General features: G+C 38.0%; 1 protein-coding gene across 1 annotated transcript in view; it reads left to right on the top strand.

Annotated features, from left to right (window-relative positions):
• Window positions 1–22,579, top strand: part of LOC127027897 (mitogen-activated protein kinase kinase kinase 1-like) — a 62,324-nt gene that overhangs the window by 8,308 nt on the left and 31,437 nt on the right. The window contains exon 2 of the mRNA XM_050913760.1: window positions 18,515–18,520. Within this exon, the coding sequence (XP_050769717.1) occupies window positions 18,515–18,520 (6 nt within the window). The remainder of the gene's footprint in view (window positions 1–18,514; window positions 18,521–22,579) is intronic.

The following is a 22,579-nucleotide window of genomic DNA, read 5'->3' as shown; positions in this document are numbered from 1 at the left end:
TTGGCTTCTGCTGCAGGTCAGCATGCCTCCATTCAAAATGGTTACTGTTGTCACTCATTTTGGCTTTATTGTTGGTAGTGAAGGATTCAATTCTTAAAAAGAAAGCTTTTTCCTTGTGTAGATACTTCAAAGGCAGATGGGCCCAAGTGACTCTCATGGGAAAACATGGGGGAAAGGGGTTAGAAAGCAGCAGATCAGTAGAATAAATATGAACTGTTTCCTTGTATCTGGGATGCACGTTTCAGCCCAAAAGAATTTCTCAGGCCAAGCTTTTTTTCTGTCCAAGATAAAAGAGAAGTCAGGGCTTGCAGACTGCAGTCCTAAACTCTTCTATAATGGAAGCTGGACTTGCCTTTCTGAAGAAAAAAAAAAAAAAATTGCTGGAAGGCTTTGAGCTGAAAGTTGCCCTGTGAGATGTCCATGAGAGAGGTCTTGATGACATCTCATTCAAATGTTTACTGTCTGTACCAAATATGTCAGTGTCAGCTTTCCTTGGCTGTTGCTCTTGGGATATTCTATATAATGTAAGCTTACTAATAACATCACAAACCTTTATGAAAACTCTGGCATTTTTCAGAAAGGTACTGTCTTTAATATCACTAGAGAAAATAGGGGAAAGATTTGGTTAAACTAATGAAACTGTTTAATGTTCATCTTTCTAAACTCATTTGGAGTATACTTGGTCTTGAAATTGTTATTTATATTGAAAATTTTGAAGTATAGATTACTCTAGAAAATTATGCATACATATGATAGAGGAACAGTGCTACTGTATCTTCAGTTTTGTCTTTTAAGCATGTGGTTAAGTTCTAGCATGTTCAGGTACAATGGTAAATCATCTTGTCCTGGTAAATACACCGAAGCATATAATTCCCCTTAGTACCTCAGCAGAAAATTACTATGCTCTACTGTTTGCTTGTTCTGATCTGCTCTGAGCTGCGTGTTTGTGGCAGTATTTTACAGTTCTGCTACTAGTGAGAATGCCCAGCAAAGCCAAGTGGGGAAGGACAATGGCTTTGGTATTTTGAAATCAGCTATGTATGAATTACATTCCTATATTTTTAAAATTGACTGCAAATGGGAATAGAGGTCCAGTGCCAGGGCAGGCCACTTGTAGACCCTGGGAATCAAGACTGCAAGGGAGAGCGCAGCCAGAACTCTTAGGCTTTTGGCTTCCTTTCAGCCCACAGGGTGGACTGCTGAAGAGCTAGCAAGGGGAACTAGTAGGAAATCTGCCAGCTTCTACTATGTAGACAAAGTTCCATAGGAGCTTCATCAAAATGGGTCTCTGACTTTTTCTGAATTGACAAATAATTTAAAAAAAAAAAAAAAAATTTCCAGGCAGCAGCTTAGCTGTATGCATAAGTAGTTCCATTGTCTTTAACAGTACTCACATATGCATAAATATTTGAGATCTAAATAACCATAAATAGCTGGGACCTAAACAAAAATACAGGCTTTAATCTTGTGAGTGAGCCTCTAGTAAACCCCTTATGCAATGGTGGAGCCTTATAGGCTTTATTGGTATTCTTTTGAGCAAGTGTTCACTTCTTGTGTATCTATCCAATTTGTGCTATTGGTGCCTTAGGCTGAGATGAAGCAAGGTTTATCACTGAGTAGGTGAAACTCCTCTGATCTGGGTTTCATTCAAAATCTGAAACCCAATTCAGAGGAAAATCAGGACCTGAATTACCACTATGCCCACCTTGGAGTTACATATGACTGTTGCAGGATTCTGACTGAAGCTTCTCTGCTCGTCAACTCTATCAAGCTACTGGCAGCAGGGCAATGCTAGCATGAAGCCTGTTGTACTTGCAATGACTAGGTAAGTGCTGTGCATCTTGTGGCCCTCAGCTACATAAAAACCTGGTATGGGGCTCATAAGATTAGTGAGGCAGACCACTCTGCTTCAGGCAGGAGGTGCCTATGGAGCTTGGGGAAAAGAAGAATGCAAGATCTGGTAGTGTAGCATGTGTTACAAACTGCAAGACCTACTGGGTCTAACAGAATTTCCACATATTTATATGTGTTTAAATTTACATATATTTAGTGCTCTTAGGTTGCTTCTGCCTAGGCCATGCTGGTAGTATTTTGGTACATGCTGATTTGTGAAATATCTAAAAAGGGTGAGTTTGTCATGATTAAAACCTTGATTCAAAAAATATAACAGTGAAAGCTGTCAAAAGTAAGAATATGATTGTTTTTCTTTAATAAGCCTGGGACCTTTTTAACTATAGCTATACTTAAGGAGCTGTAAGATTTTTTAAAAAAAAAATACTGTTTGCTTGTTCTGGCTTATTGGGAAATAATTCAGTTCTGTTCCAATTAATGCTTGTAAGGGAAAGACTACTGAACAAATTAACCTTCTCCTGTTACCATTGGTACAAAATGTACATAAAGTTTCTCTGATCTTGGAGCCAAAAAGTCTGTACGTATCCCTGATTTGCACAACTGGTAAGTAGGTAAACTGGCTTGGAACAAAGCCAAAAATAGATGGAGGACTGATTTATGCAATTGCTGCATTTTCAGATCTGTGAAACATTGTCATCTGTGCAAGAGAGCTCTACTAGTTATACTAGTTGGGACCAGCTGTGCTCTGTCTCCCCTCTGTGGGGAGAACACAGCTTGTGTTATGGGAGCTGGTACCTTAAGAAGGACAGGCTCTTTTTTTTGCCATTAAGTATTTTCAGTAAAACTTTGGGGGAGAAGACACAGTTGCCTATGGATTTCAAAACACTTTCTTATGCAGCAAATGTGATGACAAATAAACTTATGATTTGGTGGAGGCACAGAGCAGGCCTATGGATTTTGCCCTAAAGAAATTTTTAAAACTTTTTTCTTGAAACCACAAAAAATTAGTGGGCAAGCATAAATGTGGTTGATGTTTTCATTGTAGTTATGATAATTGGCCAAGGTTTTTGGCATTTGTCAGTAACAGTATCCAATCTTTCAGATTTCTTTACAATCAGTTTCAGAAAATAAAAAAAGATTACATAGCACTTGCTTTTTTTCACCTGTAAGCTCACTTTAGGGAATCAACATCTTGCTTTCTCTCCTGAAGGTCCAATGTCTGCTTTGTTGCGTTTCTGAACCTTATTGTGGTAAGGTCTGCATTTTGATACCTAAAAGGAAATGGGAAATGAGACAATGTGGGTCTAGCACTGTTACTACCTTTCCATGTTCAAATAAATGGCATGTTTTTATAACTGGGAGGGGAAAAAGCTGGCTCTCATGAGGGAAGTGGTTAATGTAGCTAGTTCTTACCATGGCAACTTTTGATAAGGATTTGTTGAGTTACTGTATACTTATTTGCAGTCACTACAATAATCTATAATTACATGAGTTGAAAAGTTTAACTTTCAGTTTAACTACGTTAGTCCTTCAGAAGCTGTGAATGGGCAGTCAGTAGAAGTATTGAGAACTGTGCTATTCCATAGTCACACAGCACCTTGCTTCTAACTTTGTATAGATGTGTGGCTGGCTGGCTAATGCTTAACCCAGACATATTAAGCAAGTAGATGGGAAGGCTGTCTTGTGAAAGTGTTGACTTTTCCTATCTGCAGTAGTCAGAGATACTGTTTGGGTCCTATATCTGAATGCTTGCATATTATGTGTTAGAAATATGACTGAAGCTGACTATGCAAGCACCTTTAGTTTTCCAGGATAGAATTATGTGACAGTGTGTTGTTTACTTGTCCTGTGCAGTCCGGACTGAAGTCAGCCTTGTTCCAATTCCATTTCAAAGGCATGTCTTCCTTCTGATGTCTGTATGGACTTGGGGTTCAGTCACCCTAGTCACAGATTCTGCATCCTATTGCCTGTAAGTTTAGTGTAGCAATTAAGTCAATGGGTGACATCAGTCTTCAGCTTCTAGTTCATAGCCAGGCCACTTCCAGTACCTAGTATAAGGTTAACCTGTTGAGAGAAGTATTTCCATAAACAGTCCATTAGTAAGACACAAGGGTGTCTTGTGTACTATGTGATGTAGTTTCATAGTGATTTGGAAAGCACTTTATGCACCTGTTAAGAAGTGAGACTGTTTTCTTAGTTACAAGTTATTCTCCATTTTTTGAGAGGCTGTTACTGTGATACAAGTCTATGGTAAGAAGTAAAATGAGTCTAAGCCATCTTTAGCGATCACAAATGTTTGCTTAATCTTTGAATATTTCATTAACTTAGAAAGGAACTTATCTGTGTTAAAGTAAATGCTTTTTACATCCTTTTTTTAGACGCTTATCTCATCTGAAGGTCTTTCAGAATAGTATGCTTTTCATTGACCTTAAAATCTGCATATGTCAAATGTTTCAGTGACAGTAGTTAAACTTTTAAGACATTCTGATCGCACATTGATTTAACATAAGATTCCTCTTGTAATCTCTTAATAGTGGCAATGCCATTAAACTAAAGCACCTTCCAGAGTTGTAAGAGGTGTGGATTTTTTCCACTTTTTTCATTCTTTCAAAGTAGAACTTGTAGCAAAGTAGGGAAAATGAAATTGGATTATGAATAATCAGACAAATTATGGAATAGCTTTCTAAGTCATGTTAACATAAGTTGTTTCTAACTCTAAGGCTGAAAGTCCATTCAGAAGAGTCATAACACAGCAGGGTGATCACAAATGGGACTATAAACCAGTACAGCTGTCAAGCTGGTCAGACTGCTTGGCAATCACCTGTTTAATTTGTTGCTTCTTTATCCTTTCTTATATTGAAGCACAGCTGATGAGTAAAAGCTTTCTTAGCAGCATCTCAGGGAATGACTTCAGATTCAGTTGTTATTGATTTCCTTTGGGTGAAAGATTTTCTCTGTAACAAAGGGGTATTATTTCCCCTTTCTTAAGCTGGTTCAGTGAAACCTTACACTTATTTCCCACTCTTTTAATGACTCTCTCATTGCTATAGTAGATATTACTGCTTCAAGTCAGTCCTAGCTTGTAGAGTAAGGAATGTGACTAAAGGAGATCATCAGTAGTATTTATTTCATGTGTTTGTGTGTGCATGCATATATATACACTTATCTGTATAAGTATATACACAATCTCTTAAAAAGGTAATATAAGATGTAATGGCAGAGATGGAACATCTGCATAACATCTCATAGGCTTTCATATTGTTTCAGCAGATAATCAACTCCATGTTACAAACTTGGATTTTCTGACCTTGAACTTAAAATTTTAAGTAACTGTTTGAACCCTCACTGTGAAGTTATGCATTGTATGTTGTGGATAGTTTTATAACTCTCTTAAAATATTTTAACAAAATGCAAAGTTGTCTTATTCCATCAAAACCAAACTAGCTGATAGCAATTAACATGGCTAAAGAGGCAAGATTTCTGAATGGAGAGAGCTCATAAAGGGTTTTGACATAATTGTCACTATTGCCAGTGGTGGGTACCTCTTTTCCAGGCCATGTGCCTTTTTGAAGTATAATGAATACTACTGGTCATATACATATCACAGTTTGGCAACTTCTTGCCTGGAGTGTTTTGTGGGAGTTCTTCAGAAACCAGTAACATGACAGAACCTAAAATGCTCACATGAAGAGGTAAAAACTAACATTTCATATAAGGAATTCCTTAAGAGTGGTCAAAAGACTACTATAACGAAACATTTAACCTCAGAAGACTCTTTCCTGTCCTTTACCATCCCCTACGCAAATATTTTCTAATATTTTTGGTAGTGTCTTAATTGGATGCATCATTAGCTGAAGGCACTAGAAGGCTTTCTTTTCAGGTGAGGTTGTGTTGAACAAGAATATTTTGGGAAGTTGCAACAGCTCTAGTTGTACCTTAAGGAGAATGAGAATGCTGTGACAGTCTGGGGTACTGCTTTTGTGAACATACAAACTACAGTAGTTATCACGTGTTGCCTGGCTTTCTCAAAGGTGTGCGCCAAGTGCTGCTTGTTTTGGTAAGAGATACTTAGCTTTGTAAGAGGGTGGGAGGGAAGTGCAGGTTGAGAATCTTCCATAAGCAGTTTGACCATACATTAAATTCTCAATTTAATTCAGTAGGGCAGATACTGATTAAAAGGTAGGCTAGAATATTGTACATTTTGATTCTGCTTCATTCTTGTATGTGAACATGTAAAAAAAAAAAAGTCAGGAAGTGAAGACAATTGACCTTAGGGCTGTTTTATGGCTATAGCCCATTTTTTTTGCTAGGCTTTTGTCTCAGTTTAAATTAGCAGATCTAGTTTAATATGATTTGAATGACAGGAATAATCAGCCTTAATTTTGTTCTTTTCTAAGTTCCAGTTCACTACATCACTGTAGCTTTGCTACATTACAATCTAGTTGAGTATAATGTTTGAATATTGGCAGCTACAACACATTTTTCATCTTTGTTTTGTTTTCTTTCAGTATGGTTGTGTTGAAGTTAAATTCAGGCTTTAGTTGATATTTGTTAGAGGAAATTTAGCAGATAACCACTTCACAGTCTTCTCCTGTATTGTTGAAAAGTATATGCATATAAAGTGGGGTGTGTGTGGAATTTTTTTTCTTGTGTGTTTCTTATCTTTAAATGTGTTGCTTAAACACCCTGAAACATCCTGCTTTAGGTTAATACTGATTTTTTTATATGGATTCTATTTTTAAATACTCAAATAGATTGTGAAAGTGTGGATAACGTGCAACTTATTGAAAAAATTCACTTATGACTATTTCTGCGTAATTGCAGAATGCAATTGCTCACCACCCGCTGACTGATGCCAGAGCCACGATCTGCCCCCCCGTTTATATACTGGGCATGATGTTCCATGGTATGGAATACCCCTTTGGCTAGTTCAGGTCAGCTGTCCTGGCTATGCTCCCTCCCAGCTTCTTGCACACCTGCTTGCTGGCAGAGCATGGGAGACTGAAAAGTCCTTGGCTTAAGATAAGCCCTACTTAGCAACAACTAAAACCTCAGAGTGTTATCAACATCATTCTCGCACTAAATCCAAAACACAGCACTGTACCAGCTACTAGGAAGAAAATTAACTCTGTCCCAGCCGAAACCAGGACAAACACCTATGAAACTTTTTTGGAGGAAAGCTTATAAGGCAGATCTGACAACTTGATCTTTCCAAATAAGAATGCATGTTCTTGAAGATTAGCCCTTTATTTTCATTTCACTTAATTTTTGAGTAAGACAGTTATGGCTGCTTGCAAATAAACAAAGTCAGCTTAAAAATTGTAGATTGGTCTAATAAGTCTAGTACAAAGGGTGAGCAACTAATAACTTGCTTCAGAAGGAAGAAAAAATAGTCACAAAGATACTCTTTTGAGCTGTGCAAGACTAGATTTTTTACAATATGAAGATACTTTAGCCTAATTGAGTGTACAGAGAATTACAGAAATCAGTTTGAACAGAAATAAGTTGTGCTTCATCAAATCCAAAAAGGATTGGGTGAGTTGGGCCTCACCTGTGCCTTAAGTACATGCTGATATTTGAATAGGAGGATCACAAACCATACCAAAACTTCTAGTGAGCCAAACACACTGATCATTAAAATGTATATGTTGAATTAAGGGGAGAGAGTTGAAGGTAGTGAAAGTAACTTCTTTTAACAGAAACTTGTTTAGGTAATGGAGAAGAATTGTGTTGTTTTCTCAACAAGTAGCAACTGATGAAAATGTTTTGCTCTCATATTATACCTTAATAGGTATAACTCCTATGAGTTCATGTTTCTTCAGTTTTTTTCATATCCACTTGAATTCTCATTCATTGTAGGCTCATTTTCCCAGTGGTTAGGCTTTTTTCAAAGTAACTGTCATATCCCTTATTCAGTGTTTTGGTTTTTTAAGACTGGAGTTTTAAAACATTCTTATTCTGGAAAACAGCAATAGAAGACGTGTATCTGAATGTTCATACAAAATAAATCACTCAAGTTACTCAAATTTCTTGTAAATTGCAATTAATAGTTTTGAATTTCTCTTGTTGGTATTTGATTTATGTGTTTTCTGAAAATGAATGGATCTTCTGTTCTTTTTTGGTTTTTTGCTGTGCCTTTGATTAGATTTGCTTATGCAGAAGATGAAGGTTGGATTTTAAATACAGCTGAAATATAGAATTAGTTACTTAAATGTGAAGCCTAAATTTGGAATGTGTTTAACAGCTTTGGGAGGCTTGATGCTTTAGAAGACCAAATTGTTTCTATGGATACTTTCATATGAATTGGGAAGCTTTTGTAATGTGAAGGCAGGGAGGGGAACAATCCAGAACAGCAGCCACTTGGTAGTCTTTCGCCTTATCCAGAAATGCAATGCCCTCTTTTTCTGAAGCTGGCAATGGGAACAAACTTACTGAAGACTATGTTTATCAGCCAGTTTGCTCGAAGTGATGTGGTTTATTCTGGCTTTTTTAGGATTGATTGCATAACATAATATGTTATTTGCATTATTAATTTGAAGTTGGAAGTTGTTAAGAATCTTCCAAAAATAATACCAAAATTTTACTTTTCTCAAAACATGTAAATTGCTTGAAATGCTTTTTGTTAAATGTTTTTGAAGAGAGACTATAGCTGGCTTTTATTCACCAATTTAAAAACCAATAAGGTTTTTTAAGGTCATCACTTTAATGGACCAGAATTTGTTATTGGATTAAGAAATTGAGATGTTTTTGAACAGAAATACAAAATTCAGTCAACATTAGTTTAACCTTCCCTTAGACCACTGAAACAAAATGAACTGGAAAAGCTCCTGAAACCTAAGGCACACTTGAAAGCACAGATTCACTTGGTGCCTTTCTTATTTTAGGACATCATGGTGTTCAAAACTACTGGAGAATCTTCATGAGAAACTGGTAATAAATTGAAGTAAAAACTTCCTGCAGGAACATATGCATTATTTTCAGAAATTCCTGTTAAAACTGAAGGACAAAGAGTATCTCAATTGGTGAATTTAGTGTTGTGAAGTGGCTGAGGAACTCGCTTCTAGCTTAGTCCTAAAGTGAAATGGCAAAACTTGCAAATGATCGGGCTTTTTGACTTTTTGCAAGAGAAAATGGTTTCTCAGCCAGCCTCAGAACTTGTAGTTTGTGTTGGTAGGGATTTGTTTCTGACAGTGGGATGTGGAGAAGAGAGACAGGTCTTGGCTTTACTGAAACTCTGGAGCTGGTTCAGCATTGTCATTTACGGCCTGTTCTTCTGGTTTACCTTTGTACGTGTTTCAAGTATTTTCCATTCATTGTTCTTCACAGCAGTAAACAGTAGGGTAAAAGTTAAAGAAAAAATATTTTTATAATTAGGATCTGTACTAGATTTTTTGGGAGGAGGGTTTCTGTTTTTAGCTTTTTTCCCCAAAAGCACAGACCCTCAAGGAATGCTAAATTAAATAATGGTGTTCTTGTAAGACAAAGGATAATTAAATCTTATTTTCTTAATATAAGCAAAATTAACTGAAAATTTCCCTGAAATAAATGAGGCCACTGGGTGCAAAACTATATAGATGGGCTTCAAACATAAGATTTTAAAAATAAAGCATATATTCTTCCTTAATTGCACCCATGTCTAGGTCTAACACTGTAATTTAAAAACCCTTAAATTCATAAAGTATTTTCTAATAGTGTCTACTACCAAGCAGGTCCTACAAATTACTTAGTTTTATTATTTTCTGGGATATTTTCTTAAGCTTTTAAAATCAGAAATTGTGGAATTATGGAGTTTGCTTTCATTGCAGATGCAGAAATCTTAACCTGCACGTTGGTATGGAATTTTCCATCAGATAACCATTTACATTACATTTCATACCTGAGTTAGAAAGGTGTCCTAGATATACTGGCATAAAAACACACAGGATTTGCTATGAAGTGAGAAATCTGGAAGCTACTTTTAGAGAGTAATGGTTTAAAAAAGTGGGAAACAAATATGGCTTAACTTAAACCTATTCCACAGATTCAGCCTAGTATTTCCTCTTAATCTTTGAGAAGAATATTGTAATGATTATGATAGTATGGCATAAATGCCTGTACCAGGAATTACTTCACAAAAATGCATAAATAGTCTTAAAGTATCATTGTCATGGCTGATTTTCAGCACTTCCTGGAAAAACAATGCTTCAGTCTCCTGTCTCAATTTATTTCATTGCCTATTAATAAGCAAGGAGTTTACCATCAAACTTGGGCACATACCTCTAGCACAAGTGACAGTTATTCAGATTATTGAGATCTCATATGATTGCTTTTAATCTAGTGTAATGTTAGCTAGAAAGTTTGGGAGTACTTTCATGGAATAAAGCGCAAGAAAAGAATATATAGGTTGGGGGGGGGGGGAGAGCGCCAGGCCAGGTGCTGGACTGACTTCTTTTAATTTTCTCTGATATTGTTTCAAGACTTTTGTTTGCATCTCTTTCCAGATTGTGTCAATTGTTTGCTTAGATAGAATTGCTTGATTGATTTGTGGGGCTGCCATTAATACCAGCGTAGCTCTAATGTCTTTTGATCTGATTGCAAGTTAACAGTATATTTTACACTAGAAGCCTTGCTCTTAATGATAATCAATTTGTGAAGCACTGAAGGGGTATACAGTGGAATATCATCTTGTTTGTTTTTAATTGTACTAATTGGTAAATATACAAAACTAGAAAAAGATTCAAACAAGGATAACTTCCTCACCCCCCCACCACCCCAGACACTAGTGGCACTTGTACATTATGTTAAATTAGACATAGAAACTTTTGCTTATTGTTCTCATACATTTGAATTCTACTGCCCTTCATAAGGGAGAAAAACTACAGATATTTTGATTGAGTAAACTAAAATAAAACCTCCAGATAACTAACTTGCTTCACATGTTGATCATAATTTTTGTTGGCAACACTTTCATGCATGGGCTAGATTTCTATGCCTGTGCTTTCTTCTCAGTAAGAACATTGCTTTTACATTAATGCTGTTACATAGATGTGAACACCTCTCTTTGCTTATTGGGTCCTGGATTGAGGAGGGAGTATGGTATGCTGTCCTATGGATATGTAAGTAGTTTACTCTAATGCACTGTGAAACTAGAGCTGGTAAGTAGCAAATGGAACAGCTAGCTGCTACTTACATAGTAACATCTCCTGAATTAGCTAATGTCGTCTTTACTGTACCACTTTCAACTAGATGTATTATATGTGAATGATGCAAGATTTTGTTGTTGTAAAGAGGATAATTTTATAAGAAATATTTGTGCTTTTTGAACTGTAAAATAACTTTGCCTAAAAAGGCAGATCTGAGTTTGTTGCTCCTAGATGAACTTTTAAAATTACTGCTGTACAAGTCTGCAGGCAACAAGTGCCTTGTACTTTTTTAGCTTACCTCATGCAGCTGAATCTTCAGCTGATGGTGAGTTTGCTGTGAACTTGATGCAAAGTGACCAAATGCTTACTGCAAAGAATGGTCCCAGTGAATGTATTCTGCAGCGCAAGGAAACAAAGTACTGATCTCCAGCTAGATGCTGGCTAATTCCCTCAGGTACTGAATACCTCTTTCCATGGTGGTCCACTTGCCTGGGTGACATATAACATCTTCCTTGAAGGGATACCTTTCCTTCACACTTGACAGGAGTCGCCTCCAGAGGCTGAGGGCTTGTGTCCCTTTTCCAATCGCCTTATCAATGCCCCCTTCCCTAGCAAGGGATCCCAGCTGCTTGGCTTCCCTACCCTCTAATTCCAGGCTACTAGCCCCATTGTCCCAGCATCGGAGCAGCCAGGTGATAATGTGCTCGCCTGGACGACGGCTAAAATCTTTTCGCATATCCCACAGCTCACTCAGGGATAGAGATTGGGTGATTACTTCTGGTTCTGCCTCTTTCTCCTGTTCTCGTGATGACCCTGGTTCATCTTCATCCTTTGCTAAGTGAACTGTCTTTTTTGTATATTTCTTCTTCTGTATAGGGGCGACTGATACTGGCACAGGTTGGTTCTCTGGTTCAGCCGCAGTGCCTGTCGCAGGGGTCGGAGTAGCCGCAGTGCCTGTCGGTCTGTTTTCCCTCCCTTCCCCCTGAGGGTGCTGCACAGTATCGAGCAGTGTTTGGTAGATACTGGCCAGGGCCCAGCACAGTGCGATAAGTTGTGCCTCTTTGGAATCGCCACAGCATTTTCCTTTCAGATAGTCTATCACTTTATCAGGGTCCTGTAGTTGTTCGGGAGTGAAGTTCCAAACCATTGGAGGTGAGAAGTTCTCTAGATACCTGCCCATATTCTCCCACATGCCATGCCACCCATGGCTATCCAGCCTCGGGGCAGATTTCCGAAAGGTATTCTTAAATAGTTGTTTAACCTTAAACAAGACCTGGAACACATTCAGGAGACATAGCAATAGGAACATGCTGGTTTGAACATCCCAAGGATATTCAAAATTCTCAAGAGCCACTGTAATTTGCCTGGAGGAGAAGGGGAAGCTGAAGAAATGTGTCTCCCCCGTGGCTTGGCTCTCTGAGAAAAGGTAAAAGGTGTAATTATTAATAGTTTCTGATAGACAGCTCCCGAAGTACGGAGGTGACGGCAATGCTGAGTACAAATACCATATTAGTTTCACGACCAGCAATTCTATCGTATCATAAGCCAGTGTTACAAAGTAGAACAACATGATAACTCTGGCCCAGTTCCCACGGGTGATAAACAGCACAACAGGGAGCATATACTGCAAGTAAGGTATTACATAACACACCTTTAAGAACAAGTGCACCAACTTTGAGAGCAAATGCATCAACATTGTGACCAGTGACTATTGAACTAACATAATGAATGTTTATAACAAATTTGTTCTAACACATTCCAGTCAGATTTGTCGTTATCTCAACCCGTCAGGCCCCACGTTGGGCACCAAAAAGGACTGTCATGGTTTAACCCCAGCCAGCAGCTAAGCACCACGCAGCCGCTCGCTCACTGCCCCCCCCACCCCTGGGATGGGGGAGAGAATCGGGGAAAAAAAACCTCATGAGTTGAGATAAAGACAGTTTAATAGGACAGAAAGGAAGGAAAAACAATGATAATGATAATAATAATATGACAATAGTAATACTAAAAGAATTAGACTATACAAAGCAAGTGGTGCACAATGCAATTGCTCACCACTCGTTGACCGATGCCCAGTTACTTCCCGAGCCACGATCCCCCCTCCCAGCCAGCTCCCCCAGTTTATATACTGGGCATGATGTCATATGGTATGGAATATCCCTTTGGCCAGTTTGGGTCAGCTGTCCTGATGGTGTCCCCTCCCAGCTTCTTGTGCCCCTCCAGCCTTCTTGCTGGCTGGGCATGAGAAGCTGAAAAATCCTTGACTTAGTATAAACACTACTTAGCAACAACTAAAAACATCAGTGTGTTATCAACATTCTTTTCCTACTAAATCCAAAACACAGCACTATACCAGCTACTAGGAAGAAAATTAACTCTGTCCCAGCTGAAACCAGGACAGTCATCTAAGGAGAAACTGGAATGCTACAGATCATATGGTATGGTAAAATTCAGTTCTGTGCTGATTGTATCTATTAAGTTTATTTAACTATTATGTACTTTAAATTGAGTCAACTGTGTACTGTGCTATGCATAACAATTCAGTGCAAAAGTAATGTAAGACTGTCATGCACATATTTCCATCTTTATAATTTTAACAGCTGTATTTCTACATTGTCCAAACAAACCATTTTGGTTTTATGAATGTAACGATACGTAGAAAAGGAATTGCTTCATAAAATGTGCTCAGACATTAGGACAGCACTTGAAAATAACTTCTGTTTTCCAGATTTCTGCCTCCCATGAACTGAGTTTCACAGATTGTGTGCTACACAGGAAAGAAGGATTTTTTTCTTATCCAGATAAGAGAAACTGAATGCATGCAGCTGAATTCTGCAAAATGGTTTTTCATTCCCCACTTCTGCAAGGGAAGGAGTCCTTATGAAGCCGCCTTTAACTTCCATTAGTAACTATCTCTGTCTTCATGCAGTCTGTGTTATGGCATATACACAACTTTCATATTTGTGTTGAAATTTCTCTTTTTTTGTATTTATGTTTTGGATAAAGCATGAAAATGTATCTTTCTTAACCAATGTCTAGTCCTGTTCTGTTTAGGCCTTGGGAAGAGATTGCCTTTTTGTTGTTGATGCCTTCAGGAGTTTGGGGTTGTTTTTTGGTTTTGTTTAATTTTGCTGTCAGCTTTCCTTTATAGCTGAGGTACCATTTTCAGTGTGCTAATGAAACGCTCTCAACATCTAGGTACAGTAATCTGTTCCTGTCTGCCTGTTAAATGTTGAAAAAGTGACTTAGTCATTTTGATAGTTTTGCAAAGCAGGAAGTTACGGACTTCTCATGCTTTGCCAGAAACTTCAATGCCTAGAGCAGGAAGAACTGCTGAGATACCTAAGAACATGTTCCAAGATACAAACACACAGTATTTCTGTTTTAGCCTCGCTGTTTGTGAGGAACTGATTTAAGTGGCTTAAAAACACAGAACACTTTTATAGTTTGTAATAGTTGATAATCATCTTCTGATTTGTTTAGATATGACTTACAAGTAATTTTTTTAACAAGCCATGGTGCAATCAGACCTTATTTCTAAGAATTCATTGCTAGTATAGTTACACCAGAGAAAGCCTTCATGAAATTAAACTTGTCTTCCTTCTGCTCTTCTGGGCTGTATGTATGTGATAACACTGACAGATCTGTTTGAATGTCTACTTGCATGGACAGCCTCTTTTAGAGTTTTAACGTAAACCATAGTTATACAGTTTCTCCTTCTTCCCTCCCCAAAAGGTGAAGTAGATAATTTGGAATTTTCCATCTGCCAGTTTGAGTGAAACACATCCATTGAATACATAAAGTATTTTATGGCAATATTGGATGTCCTAATCTTAAGTGGTATTTCTCTGCCTCCTCATCCACCTCCCCACCTAAAGGGGGGGGGGGGGGGGGGAAGTTTTAAGGAAAACTAAGGTAGTAGATTACATATATTGCTAGGAAATACTATCTGTCTAACTCATGGTAATATATATTGGAGTCTGTAGCTCTCTGCATTGGGAGAATTATTTGGGTTTTCTAGTTTAAATGCAGTTGTATATAATGGTATTTCTGGTGTAAGATTGTCTGAACATTGAAATAGTGGGATTTCTTCTATCAGTCTTCCTGTGTATTAATGCCGATAGTGTGACAGGGTTTTAAAAGAAAGGGGGGGAGCTCAAGGTGTGTGTCTTCATGGGGATTCTCTTAAGTTACTGTATTCCCAGGCCTTCAATTTTTGTTTTCTATCTGTGGGTTTTGTTCCCCGACCTTCATTTGTACACAAAGGTGGTATATAAACTGGAATAAACAATGTGCATTTACCTCTAATGCATATCTAACATACCTTTCTGTTTTACCATTCATTTCAGCTAACCATCATCTTTGCTTTTTTTTCTAGTATTGTGGTGTGCTAAGTAAACTGTCTTCTCTTCCTGAGGTCAGCTCAACTTCTTTTAAACATCTCAGGTCATTTCATGTGACATGCCTTTTGGTTTTTTAGTGCAATCTACATACAAACCAGAAGGTGAAAGTTTACAGCAGATCAAAAATTGATCGAGCAAATTCATGCAGAGGCATCCTCCTCTGATTCCTCCCTGAAGCTGTGTATTGCTAGTGAATGTGGGGAAGAATTTGAGGAAGGAGTTGCTCAGAGGTGGTTCCTGTAGTTTTACCACAGCATCCACAGATAGTTGCTGTTTGACAGGATACTGGGCTAGGTGGGCTTTTGGTTTGATCTTATGAAGATGCTCTCATGGGAGATCCTGTGGAGTCAGACTCTGCAGCTGGGAGCCTTGTGAATGCACAGCAGCTACAGTTGCCTGTAAGCTTTATTTTTATGTTTTCCTTCGAGTCATGCTACTATGCTTCCTTTCTGTCCTGAAAACATAGCATTTTCTTCCTACCATAAATAGGAAACAAAAGTAGTAGTTATTTTTTTGGGAGTAACCTCTTGAACAGAAAAAATAGTGTTAATTGCTTTCAGAGTGTTAAGTCTCTTTCAATACATCTAATCTCATGGCTACAGGTCATAACCCTGCTATCTTGCTGAGTAGATGCAGGTTAAAGGAAAACAAACTTCAGATTTTTGGAGCTGTAATTCCTACTTAGGCAGCTTCATTTTAATAATAATTTCTTCATCCTATGGAACCATATTCTCTGGTATGGTAAATTCCATTGTTGTGTTTGGGGCGTCTTCTCTACTGGAATGAATCTGTATCACAGTGCACGTGTACCATGTGGAAATGGAAGACCTAACTATTATGTCTTAAAAGACTGACTGAAGCTTGTTCATCAGAAATGCTATCCTGTCTGTTTTCCTGGGAAATTGTTGTGGGACCATGTTATGAATTGGATTGGAGAGCAAATCTAGTTCAACAGTTTTCTACTGTCTCCTCTCCAACTTGAAGTTTCAAAATGTGTTTTGGTTTTTTGTGGTTTTTTTAAGTGAGATCCACATCAGTGGGAAGGTATAGAAATGGGGAGTAGGAACTGCTTAAATTGATATTGCTGCTGAGAAGATGGTATATGGAACTGTTTCAATAGGTTACCTACCCAAGTTAGGATAGCTTCTGGCCCCTCCTTCCTCTGTAGTGGTATATATAGCTGTTTATTCAGAGTCTAGGTATTTAAATTACCTAATGTGTTTCTGTGCTTGTTATCACTCTAGTTCTAATGGTAGTACTTGAATTTGCTGATAGAATACTATTAGATCAAGATCCTACTTGCATATAAATATTCAAACAAAGAGTCCATAAATTATTTTTTTAAATACTCAGTGTACTTTTTTCATGCTTAAAAACATCTTAATCTATAAAACTTTTAAGTGTTTATGGCTGAGATTTAGATCCATAACCAAACTGAAAAACTTAAATTACCCACAGTAACTTGGTTTTTCCTTAATGGATACAGAATGGCAGATATGGCAGTGGTAAGAGCTGAAATTTGGATGCCTTGCTTAAATGGGTTTGCATTCAAATGAATACTCTGAAAAATTGTTTTAACTTTTTTCTTTTATTCCTCAAATTTTTGAAAGCTGCTTAGTAAAGAAACAAAAACCTTGCAATGTTTACTCTGTGTTGTCCCATGGAATAGACTTTCAGTAATCTCTCTGACCTTCCAGTTTTACAAATGTTATATATGACCTTCAGTTTGATAGCATTCTCTAGGATTCAATTCAGCTTCTTTTAAAGACTACATTATAATGTTAAAATAACTTAATATTTCTGTCACATACTGCTAGTAGATTGGAAGCTTTTAGAACTTCATTGCAGCCTGCTGTGAGCTGATTTATGTTGCAAAAAATCACAGTACTCCTGACTTCTGGTTTATGATCCAGTTCAACTCTGGCCTATAGAGTAGACTACGTGTCCAGTTTCCCTTTTGTTGTATGAGTATTGTATGGAGTATTAAAAATAAAATTGTCAGCTTTACTTGATTTTTGAGTTGAATTTAACATTTCTACTTAATTGATTTTTGTGTTTTCTAATGAGCTAACAGGGGGGCGTGGGCGCGGGCGCTACAGGGGTGGCTTCTGTGAGAAGATGCCAGAAGCTTCCCCTATGTCTGACAGAGCCAATGCCAGCCAGCTCCAAGATAGACCCGCTGCTGGCCGAGGCTGAGCCAATCAGCAATGGTGGTAGCGCCTCTGTGATAACATATTTAAGAAGGGGGAAAAACTGCTGCGCAACAGTAGCTGGGAGAGAGGAGTGAGAATATGTGAGAGGAACAACTCTGCAGACACCAAAGTCAATGAAGAAGGAAGGGGAGGAGGTGCTCCAGGCGCCAGAGCAGAGATTCCCCTGCAGCCCCTGGTGAAGACCATGGTGAGGCAGGCTGTCCTCCTGCAGCCCATGGAGGTCCATGGAGGAGCAGATATCCATCTGCAGCCCATGAAGGACCCCATGCCAGAGCAGGTGGATGTGCCCTGAAGGAGACTGTGACCCTGTGGGAAGCCCACACTGGAGCAGATTTCCTGGCAGGACCTGTGGAGAGAGGAGCTCATGCTGGAGCAGGTTTGCTGGCAGGACTTGTGACCCCATGGGGGACCCATGCTGGAGCAGTCTGTTCCTGAAGGACTGCACACCATGGAATGGACATGTGGGAAGGACTCACGCTGGAGCAGTTAGTGAAGAACTGACTGCAGCCCCTATTCCCCATCCCCCTGTGCCACTGGGGGGGGGGGAAGGTAGAGAAAATCGGGAGTACAGTTAAGCCTGGGAAGAAGGGAGGGGTGGGGGGAAGGTGTTTTTTAAGACTTGGTTTTATTTTTCATTGTCCTACTCTGATTTTGATTGGCAATAAATTAACTTCCCTGAGTCGAGTTTGTTTTGCCTGTGATGGTAATTGGTAAGGACAGGGAGATCACTCACCTTGATTCATGAGCCTTTTGTATTTTTCTCTCCTGTGTCCAGCTGAGGAGGGGAGTGATAGAGTGGCTTGGTGGGCACCTTGTGTCCAGCCAAGGTCAACTCACCACACAGTAGCATGGACTTCTAGTCTAACTGTGTGTTTGCACATTTTACCCAGTGCTGAATTTTGTGTTACGTTGGTTGCGCTGACAGTGTTAGGTGGTAAGTTGAAAACTTGTCTGCTCTAGGAGCAGGTCATACAGACAAGGTCTGCAATTTTGTTGTATCCCTCTTAGAGCAGGTAAGTGTGGCTGTAAGCAAGACAATATTTTCCTATCTTTTGTCATGGTATAGCTAGGTTTTAGTGTTGATTATGAATTAATTGTATTCAGACTATCTGAAATCCAACATTGTTGGGGTGGAGTGCTAAAGCTTAATATGTAGGCAGATACAGGTAATGGGTAAAACACATCTGTGCATTAAAGCAATATTAATGTTAAAGTTTCCTTGTAGGGAGTGATACATGTGATAAGATTGCAGCAGTATCTGAAGTTCTTCCTGTCTTGCTTGTGGAACTTGACAGAACTATGGAAATACTGTCCTGTATGTAGGGTTTTGTGTAGCAGGCTCTGTTTAATGTGTGGATTTTTAAAATGTTTAATGTATTGGTGGCAACAAAATTTAAGATGAAGTATGTTCACTTTATGATCCCTTCGTAAATGAGATGCTCCTCATACAGGGACTGACACAGTATGTGCTTTCCCCATATAGCTTTAACTTGCCCTGCAAGATCTTTCTTCAAAAAAAATAATTCCAAGGACAGTGCTAATATGTGTGAAACTAAAAATAAAAGCATGCAAGGATAATTAGAATAAAATGTCTGCTATTCAGGATCCAGGTTTCTCTTGAGCTGTTTTAAATAAAATGCAAAAATGTTTTTAATTCCACTGCTGTCTGAATCATGCTCACTAATTCCTAATAATGATTGTTCTTGTTAATCAGGTCGATATTTGACTCAACTGTTTTTGTGTTTTAGAACAGGTGCCCCTGAAACAGGGGCCTACATGTTTCTCCAGGGTTTATAGCTTAGTTTTAAGAAATTTGTGAAATATAACTAAGAAAAGCAAGGCTTTTCTGTACAAAGGCATAGTTTTACAATGAAAAATAAGGTCTGAAAATCAAGTTGTTTGAAAATCATGCTGTAAATTTGGGGTTGGGAGGAAAGCCTTCTAAAGAAAACTTAATTCCTTGCAATTCTAATTTCCATGTGGCCTGCCTTCTCATGTGTAACAGTGAAATGTCATCCTCCAGACGGATGATAGGAGGTTTCTCTCTTGATACAATTTTCTCAATCATGGATCATGAGAAGTTTGGGAAAACTGTGGAACTTCTTTGCATATATGTGCAACTAAGTGACTGCTCAACCTATCAAAAAATGTTTTTAACATTTTTAGCTTTAATTTCAGCACACTGGCTAAAGTTTACCTTTATGTATACCTTAATTTTTATTAGTAAAGTTACTGTTAAAAGCATTAGTACACTGTTTTTCTGGTCTCAGGGAAGCAGTACATATGCTTACCTGAGCTTTACAGTGAAGTAAAAACATAATACTTCATTTTAGCCTGACCACATGTTTGATACCAGGTTTTTTAATTGGCTCCTTCTGGAGGGGGCAGGGATGAGGCAAGGAAACCTTGTCATTGCTGTACGTGAATACTTGGGCATTGTGAACTAAATGTAGGAGCATCTCAGCATTCTTCCTTAAATTAGGAATACTCGTGAAAGGGCCTTCCTAAGATTTCTTAATGCAAAGTTACTGATAGTGTCATAATTCTAGAGAACTGCTCTATTAAATTTCAGACTTAATCTGTAGAGGGGGAACACAGTTGTGGACAGAAGATAGTTGTTTGAGAATTGCGTTGATGAGCTTACACGAGTAGTCCACAAAAGCCTAGTGTGTAGTATTGCAAAAGAAACACAATCTCGTCTTTTGGGCTATGTGGGAGAGCAATTTAAAAATCCAAAAGCACACTTATGTATTCATGTTTCTTCTTTGAAGCTGTGGACTTCACTGAGTGCTGCTATTTCAGCTGAAGCAATGTTTTGAGGATACTGCACAAATGGTTAATAACCACTTCCTATATAGACCTTTCTGAGTCCTTTAGCATGGCTGGACTGCATGGCAGTTCTTAAAATCAAACTTTCCCTGATGATTGCTGGTTCATAGCTTGGAGTCTTTCTCGCAGTTCTGCTTTGACTATCTTAATTGAAAAGCTTGAGTGGCCCCAGGCTTATTCTGTCAGCTACCTGAAAGATGGTCTGAGTAGTTGTAGGTGGTATGTGACTGAAGAAAAATTAATATCACTGATTTTAAATGGTAACTGATATCTTAAGTGATCAACAACATATAGGAAATCGGAACCTATTAGCTTGAATGCTGACAGTCAATTTCTGACAAAGTTAAGTCTTAATTTTGCAATATATTATTTCAACATGAAAAAATTTCTCAATTCAGTGTGAAGCTTGGAGGGTATGTTCACAGAAGTAAACTGAACTGTATGCATAAAGCCTGGGACATAATAAATCCACTGAATAGCTGACTTGACAATATTTCAAAATGAGGAAAAAAGATTCTGGAAAGAAGACTTGTAGTGTAAATATGTAAACAATGATTTGAGAAACAGACTTTGTGTTTTGATGCCATATCAGAAGTCTGGGGTTTGTTCCTTTTGTGTTTCTGTGGAAGTTTATATTGTTTGCCTATGGACTCTGGTAGGCAAAATCTTGTAGAGTTAGACTGCAGCAGCTTAAAAAGTCACTGTCTGCATATGTGTATTCCAGTGCCAGGAGCTGTCATCAACTGTGGTAGAGTGGATGCAAAGGAAAGCATGTTTGCTCGGGTTGTCCCAGTTTAAATATACTACCTTTACTTGCTAGTTAAAATTGATTTGGTATCATTACTTGTCCAAAACTAAATAGTTGTTCTTTTTAGGTAACATGACAGTATCATATATAATGGCAAATGCTGTGAGGAGAGAAGGTAGTTGTAATGATGTCCTGGTTTCAGCTGGGACAGAGTTAACTTGTCCTAACCAGGACAATGAAAAGCTGAAAAAGACAATTTTAAGGGAAGTATTGCTGCATTTCAAGTGAAAGCCAATGTAACTGGATAGCAGCAAAATGGAAAACAATAATGCTAGAGACAGTGTATATATAGTAACTGCTTGCCCTGAGCATCTTTTCCAGCACTAACGAATAGAATCTCCTCTGACTGAAAACATGAGGTTTCATTCTAAGGTGGAGTATTGCTGTGCAAACTCTTTAAAATATGGGGTCACTTACAAAATGTTTGAAAATAGTCTAATATGTTCTATATAAGAAGTTTAAATGGGCAGATAGTTTGAGAAGGATATGACAATCGTGCACTTGTAAAGTACTAAATACTCTATTCCATCTCTGATGTTTGTCAGTATGAAATATTTAAAACAAGTCGCAAATAAAGCCAAACTTTAAGTGCATTACTGTAATTCCGTTTCTTTATTCCCTTTAAAAAAAGAGAACTTTAATGAGAGAGAAGATCATTGTCATTGAAAGCATGTCTCCTCTGCCTGAAGTGCGTATATATCTCTATTCCAGTGCTCCTGATAATTATCTTACAGATATGCTTGGCATGCATCTCACTGAAAATGCCTTTGGTGTTTATCTTATAACCAGTGCTGTTGAATACAGTTCTCTCTAAAGTAAATGCTTTTTTTTTTGTAGTAATGCTTATTTGTAGCTTCAGCAGTATAAGACTACTTCCTCTTCTAAGGCAGAGTGGTCATTTCTTTTGTGTGCTTGTGGGTTAGGATAAATGAAAAAGCTTTCTTACAAGTTACTCTATTGCCATGGATAGGTATCACGTTAAAGAAAAATACTTGAGTGCTGCTGTTGATATTTTTGAAATATCTGAGGTTTCTGAGGTTTTTGTCAGTTTCAGTTGTTTGACTTTTCCAATTTTATAGTTTTTTGAACTCCCTTGTATGTCTGCAAAACTTGTCTTCCATGGTTGTCTGTGCTTATTCGTGTTTATAAATTTCATGTTTTTAACAACTTTTTTTCTCCTTCTCTGATTCTCTTTTGGATCAATAAAAAGATGACACTGGTAAATTCAGCTACTCTGATTTTGTTTAACAATATTATATGAAAGTTTGAATTACTGTTGTAACTTCATCCCAGCCAAAACCCATACAGTTACTTTGGGGAGGAGATCTCATAATGGAGTTATGAACTAGAATT

Source organism: Gymnogyps californianus, unplaced genomic scaffold (genome assembly GCF_018139145.2).
Source record: "Gymnogyps californianus isolate 813 unplaced genomic scaffold, ASM1813914v2 HiC_scaffold_101, whole genome shotgun sequence".
In the NCBI taxonomy this organism is placed as follows: Eukaryota; Metazoa; Chordata; class Aves; order Accipitriformes; family Cathartidae; genus Gymnogyps; species Gymnogyps californianus.
The sequence above is the reverse complement of the archived record's forward strand: the minus strand, read 5'-3'. Positions and strand labels throughout refer to the sequence as shown.